The sequence below is a fragment of the Mus pahari genome, chromosome 23 (assembly GCF_900095145.1).
Source record: "Mus pahari chromosome 23, PAHARI_EIJ_v1.1, whole genome shotgun sequence".
NCBI classification, from domain to species: Eukaryota; Metazoa; Chordata; class Mammalia; order Rodentia; family Muridae; genus Mus; species Mus pahari.
The window spans coordinates 9,726,550-9,733,458 of record NC_034612.1 but is presented as its reverse complement, the minus strand read 5'-3'; the positions used below and the strand labels follow the sequence as shown (position 1 = coordinate 9,733,458).

At 48.5% G+C, this 6,909-nt stretch overlaps 1 protein-coding gene across 3 annotated transcripts in view; it reads right to left on the bottom strand.

The window, feature by feature from the left end:
• The window catches only part of Tbx5 (T-box transcription factor 5), a 51,551-nt gene that overhangs the window by 25,694 nt on the left and 18,948 nt on the right, over positions 1-6,909 (bottom strand). For all 3 annotated transcript variants that reach the window (XM_029533637.1, XM_021186828.2, XM_029533638.1), the window contains exon 7: positions 4,691-4,782. In XM_029533637.1, the coding sequence (XP_029389497.1) occupies positions 4,691-4,782 (92 nt within the window). The remainder of the gene's footprint in view (positions 1-4,690; positions 4,783-6,909) is intronic.

Below are 6,909 nucleotides of genomic sequence, written 5' to 3'. Positions count from 1 at the left end.
CTTCCTTCCTTCCTTCCTTCCTTCCTTCCTTCCTTCCTTCCTTTCCTTCCCTCCTTCCTCTTCCTTTTCCTTCTCCCCCTCCTATTAACTTAATCTCATTCTCCAGCACCCCAGTAACTTCTCTGAGATCACAGCACCGACACTCTGACACTCGGGGTGAGTCCGTGCACCCTCTAAGATCAGCTCCCCAGTCTCTCACTTCTTAGGACTTGAGGAACACTGACTTCTCGAAGCTGGTTTTTATTATTATTTTGTTTTTGTTTTTGTTTTTGTTTTAATGCAGGCCCTGCCCCTTTCTAAACCACCTGGGTGCGCACTGTCTAAACCAACTGGAAACAGGCAGTGTAAGTAAGTAGTTACATTTTTTTCCCCAGTTCTTCCGTGTTTATTATAAGCGGTGATGGCTCCTGTCACTGGGCACCATAAATGAATACTGGGGAACAGCTAGGTCACTGTCGTGTTTTTCCAAACACAGAATCAGAAGAGAGAGAGAGCAAAATGGCCTGACTGCCTAGCCTTTGGGGGAGCTAGTCCAGAAGCGAGCGTTGTGGAAGAGCTGTGCAGCCCTCCAGAGCCCTGTCTCTCTCTCTCCCTTCTTCCAGATTTCATCCCTCCTCCTCTTTGAGTCAGCTGTCACCGGGTGTGTGGAGGACAGGAAACAGAATTACAAGATTACAGTGAGCCGCCCTTTATCACAGCTGACTCCAAGAGCCACAGTCCTTGCTTGTCACTACTTACTGCAACCCGGGGGGCTGGGACAACAGCCCAAAATAAATTCTGAACAAACTTAGAACTGATAGTCCCAGGGAGATTTCCCCTGGATCAGGGAAAGTGTCCTGAGAATAGCCTAGGATCCAGATTCCTTGCCTGCATTTTCTCAAGTAATTTTTGCATGACCCTTATAACATGCAGGTTATACTTATTTGTGCCCATTTCACAGGTGGGAACATTGAGTCTCTGGAAGGTTAGCTTGCTTCCCCAGAGTCGCACAATGACTGCCACGGGGCCAGGGATAACCCCCTCAGCTTTGACTGACCTTGAAACTGTCACTTCAGCCATTTTGCTTTCCTCTTCATAGTCCCTGAGGCCACCCGCAAAAAAAAAAAAAAAAAAAAAAAAAAAAAAAAAAAAAAAAAAAACCACCCCGTCTAATCCCCCAGAAGGCCTAGCTGTCTCTCAGTTTCCCAACACAACTCCTCACGTGGCCACAAAGACCTTTGGCTCTTAGGCTGAGAGACTGGTTCCAACAGGATAAAAAGTGGTAACCAGCCCCTCCCTTTATTGTCTCTTCTCACCCCCTCTTTTTCCTCCTTTTCCAAGTGACACCTGGACAGACAGAGACCCAGTCAAACAGAAATAGAAGTGGTGATGAGGACTGGTTAGAGCCGGGCATGGTGGCGCACGCCTTTAATCCCAGCACTCGGGAGGCAGAGGCAGGCGGATTTCTGAGTTCGAGGCCAGCCTGGTCTACAAAGTGAGTTCCAGGACAGCCAGGGCTAAACAGAGAAACCCTGTCTCGAAAAACCAAAAAAAAAAAAAAAAAAAAGGACTGGTTAGTATATTGATGTATCCTAGCTCTCAAACGCCTGCCCTTTCTGCCACCGGTCTCCTTTCCCAACTGACACCAACTCCTGTGAGTCTCCAAAGAGCAGGGACCAGCACAGGAAGTTCCTTAAAGAGAGGAAGAACCACAGGAAACCCACTGATGTTGAGTGCTGTCCAGGGGAGGGAGGGAAAGGATCAGACACAAACTGAACCCAGGTCCCAGGGCTACAAACAAGAAAAGGCAAACAGATTCCGAGCAGACAGAGACAGCGGGGAGCAGAGCCTGATAGGGAGGATGTGGTCATCCTGGTGAGTGGTCTGGACCTCCATCCACAGTGATAAAAATCTGGAGGGTTCCCAAGTGGACAGGGATCTTGTGTGCTTGGGTTTTCCAAGCGTCTCGGTGAGATTGCATGGAGAAGACTCCGGAGGAGAAGGAGGCTGCATTCAGTGTAAGTCAAGAAGCTCCCACTGTCAAGGAAGATGCAATAAGAAGAATCTGGCTGGAAGGGGAGCTTAGCAGTAGGACTGGCCTTTATCATGTCCGAGACCCCGAGTTCTGTTCTTAGCACAGAAAAAGATATACTCAGTAGGCTTGATGAAGCTGGAGAGGAAGGTGTCTCCTGAACTCTTCAGCCTACCATGCCCCCTGTAAGAAGGATGGAGCCAGTGGGAGATGCTAGACCCTTTGGTGACCTGTGCCTCTATAAATTAGCCCAGTTTGGACCTTCCAACCTATAGTTCTCAGACAAAACTTCAGCCATGGCTGGGGCTACCTCTGCAGCAAAGTCACCATCACTGTGGAATGTGACCCTGAACTTGGCTCTCGGGGGCAGGGGGGGAGACCTCAAACAGTTGTATCTGTCTCTAATTAGACAGGATTTCTGTGGGCATTGACTCCTCTGACCCTAGAGCTACAGCAACTGGCAATTTCCAGATGCATTTTGAAAATACTGCGTTTAAATAGTCCTGGGGCTGGAGAGAAGCTTGGCAGTGAAGAGCACTCGTTGCTCTTTGTAGAGGCTCTGGATTAGATTGGCAGCACCCATATGGGGGCTCACAACCATTTATAACTCCAGTTCCTGGGGATTTGATGGCCTCTTCTGGCCTCTGTGGCACTGAATGTACACAGTACACAGACTTATATGCAGGCAAAATAGTCATGATATATATATATTGGTTTTTCGAGACAGGGTTTCTCCGTATAGTCCTGGCTGTCCTGGAACTCACTCTGTAGACCAGGCTGGCCTCCAGTTCAGAAATCTGCCTGCCTCTGCCTCCTGAGTGCTGAGATTAAAGGCATGCACCACCACTGCCTGGTAGAAGAATATTTTAATTGAATTAATTTCACAACACAGTTCTCAGCACAGTGTTTAGACCCAGAGACCATGGGCCTCCATCCCTTTCTCTTGTGTGGCCTTTTACCCTTCTTGGATGACTGTGTCCTGTAACTGACTCTCCCTTTTCCTATTTTCCAGAACATCATCAATGATTTAATTTTATTTTGAATCATTAAACCCAGAAAGAAGGAAAAGAGAGACACAGAGAGAGTAAGAGAGAGAGGGAGAGAGAGAGGGAGAGAAAGAGGGAGAGAGAGAGAGAGAGAGAGAGAGAGAGAGAGAGAGAACCCTTGTGCATGTGTGCTTCTGTGTGCTCATGTGTATATGTGTGTATCTGTGTGCATGTGTGTACTTGTGTGCCTATATGTGCACCTATGTATGCACCTATGTGTGCCTGTGTGTGACTGTGTACCTGTGTGTGCCTGTGTGTGCACCTATGTGTGCCTGTGTGTGACTGTGCCTCTGTGTGTGTGCCTGTGTGCATGTGTGTGCCTCTGTGTGCATGTGCCTTTGTGCATGTGTGTGTGTACTTCTCTGTGTGTGCATGCATATGTATCTGTGTGTATGTGTGTGTATATACCTGTTTGTGCCTCTGTTTGGGTGTACCTCTGTGTGTGTGCATGTGTGTGTATCTGTGTGCATGTGTGTGTACTTTTGTGTATGTGTGGTGTGTACCTGTGTACATGCCTATGTGTGCACCTCTGTGTGTGTGTGTGTGTGTGTGTGTGTGTGTGTGTGTGCGCGCGCGCGCGCGCGCGCTCATGCGCACATTTGGCCAAGGGGATAGAGATGTGATTTCCAATTCTCTTGCCATGTAGTGGGTCACACTGGGAGTTGAGAGAGCAACTAACAACCAGACTGAACTTGCTCTGTCCTCTCAGTCAGACCCAAGTCTCTCTTCCAACTCCCCCCCCCCCACTTTTATTTGTCAAATCAGCGGCTGCAACCACAGGATATGTCAAACTAGCAAACGACTTTTAGCGCTGGCTCCCAAGCCGCACCCCCACCCCTCAGCCCCACCCCCAGCCCCAGGATGCCATGGACACCACCTGGTGTCAAGTTGGTCTGCATTTCACCCCCAGGAAATGGAGTTGTTAACTTCTCTCTCATTGATGGAGAGATGTTGCCGAAAGAACAGCCTTCATCGGCTGAGATGGATGGGAAAGAGAAGGGGGGAAAGGTCTCAGGAGGAGGAGGAGTGATGGGACACAAGAAAGGAAGAGGGGGCATGTAGCTATGGGCCTCCGGCAGGCTAGACTCCACAGACTCCCACCCAGACGTTCACACTGCAGGCTGCTCAAAAATCATCCTTCCAGATCCTAAGGGTTATGAGAAGAGGGGCTGGGGTCTACGAAGACGGCTCATTCCACAAAGTGCCAGCTGCGTGTGCGTGAAGACATGAGTTCAAATCCCCAGAACCCATGGCAAATCTGGACACGGTGAGACTTGCTTGCAATACCAGTTGTAGGGAGGTGGACACAGGAGTATCCCTGGAGGTCAACGGTCAGCCAGCCTGGCTGAATCAGAGAACCCAGGTTCAGTGAGAGACTCTGTCTCAAAAATAAGGTGGAGAAGTGACTGAGGGAGGTACCTGCATTAACCTTTGACTTACACACAGAAAGACAGACAGACAGACAGATAGACAGACAGACAGACAGACAGACAGACAGACAGACAGACAGACAGACAGACACAGAGACACAGAGACAAGAGACCGAGACGGGAATGAGAGATCTTCCTCTGTTGGATGGCAGGGATGCTGGTGGGGGAGATTTGTGGGGGTGCATCCTGCCCCGATTTCTTACCTTTGCATCCGAGACATCCTGTGTAACTCCAGGTCGTCACTGCCCCGAAAGCCTTTGGCGAAGGGGTTGTTCTCAATTTTCAGCTGTGTGATCTGAGAGGAGAAGGAGGGAGAGCAAGTTGGTTCACACTTGATTGCCAAAAGAGGGCCTTGGGACAAGAGTGCAGGGTAAATGTCATGGGGAAAGAGAGCCCAGGACAACCCAGGGAATACAACGCGGCCATCACAGAGACAGGACACACACCACCATAGCGGAGGCTTTGAAAATGTCTTAAATTAGATCGATGTTGAAAGGAAGGGGAAACCTGGATTTGGTTTACTTATTAATTGAAGTCATATCCTACATTATCATCTGTGTGTGTGTGTGTGTGTGTGTGTGTGTGTTAGGCATTTTGCATTTCAAAGGAAATCTAAGCCTCAACATTTGGCCCCTCTTCCTTAGGAAGCCGTGAGTGTTGACATAGCGACCGCACATCCCACACAATGTGGTAATCTCCCCATAGCAGAGAACACATCTTGATCGAAGCTTTCAAAGGTCCAGCCATGCCCCCATTTCACCATTTTGCAGACAGCATTGATGGGCCCAGGTGTAAAACACTGCCCAGTACAATAAACGCCAGCAACATCTGAGGCCCCCACAGATGGTAGCCACCCTGTGACGCCGACCCTCTGTGGTTTTCTAGGCAAGGAGGTGGGAATTCTGTCTTTAAACTCTGTGTCACAACCCTGCAGCAGAACTGTGTGTTTTTTCATGTTTTTGGTTCAAGGCCCAACACTCTAATTTAAGCCATCAACACGTATTATATTAGCGTGAATGTAATAGGGGCTGCACCCGTGTGGAATTTGCTAGACGTGTTTCCTAAAAGTTGTGTGTGAGTTGAACTGTCACGTATAGAATCACATGACAGGCACCACATGACTTCTTCCCTTCAGAGCCTCTGGCGTTTCTAAGAGGGTTTGAATGCTGCTTGATTTTCATTGGGTTCTGTTTTGTTTTGCCTTACGTGTGTATATATGTGTATGTATGTTATCCCGTGTGCATGCATGTTCACATGTTTAGGAGCATGCTTGTGGAGGCCCAAAGTTGATACTAGGTGTCTTCCTGGGTCCCTCCACCTTATGTGCTGTGGCAAGATCTCTCCTATGAGCCTGCGGATTCAATTAACCTAGTTATGCACCTTCCCTGATACACTGGTCTCCACCTCCAGAGGAATGTGATTATGGGGACCCTGGTCATGCTAGCTCAGCATTTATGTGAGTGTCAGTGATCCAAACTCTGAACCTCTTCTTAGACAGTCCCAGCCCCACTTTTGTTCTTCTGAGACAGGATCTCACTGTGTAGCCCAGGCTGGCCTCCTGCCAGAGGTCATTCTAACTTACAGAGTCACAGGTGTGAGCCCCATGCTCAGCTACAAGTCTTATTTAAATCAACTCCCCCCTTTTTATTCAAAATTATTTTAACCCTAACTATTGTTCACGACTCTATATGACCAAAGGAGAATCCAAGTGTGCCAGAGTCACTTGGTGTTCAAGAAAAGATGACAAACTCTTTTTTTTTTTTTTTTTTTTTTTTTTTTTGGTATCCATGTCCATGGGAAGTTTGGAGCCTGCCTTCTGATTGGAAGGCGAAAGTTGATGTGATGCTGCCAGAGAAGGTTCTAGAACAAGCTAGTCCTGAGCTAAAACGCTCTGATGGAAAACCAGAGGGTTCATGGATCAGGCTGAGTTTCTCTCTGTGGCTGCATCTTAGTCAACACAGTGAACTGTCCTGTCCATCCAGCAGAAGCACACCCACTTCAGAAAGGGAGCTTCGCCTCAGACCTGAGAGGCCAAGTTCAACCCCCAGGACCCACCTAGGTAGGAGGAGAGAACTGACTCCCACAAGATGTCCTCTGCCCTGGGACATGCGACACACACACACGCGCGCGCGCACACACACACACACACACACACACACACATACATACACACACACTCCTCAAATTGTTTCCTGATGAATTGAAGAATTACTTTTAGGGCCAGTGAGATGGCTCAGCTTATAATGCACTTGCTGAGAACGCCTGGAGACCTGAGTTCAATTCCTAGAACCCAGGTAAAGGCAGAAAAAGTGAACTGCCTCCAAGAAGCTCTCCTCTGACCTCCATGGGTGCTGTGGTACACACACACACACACACACACACATACACAAACACACATACACAAACACACAAAAAACACACA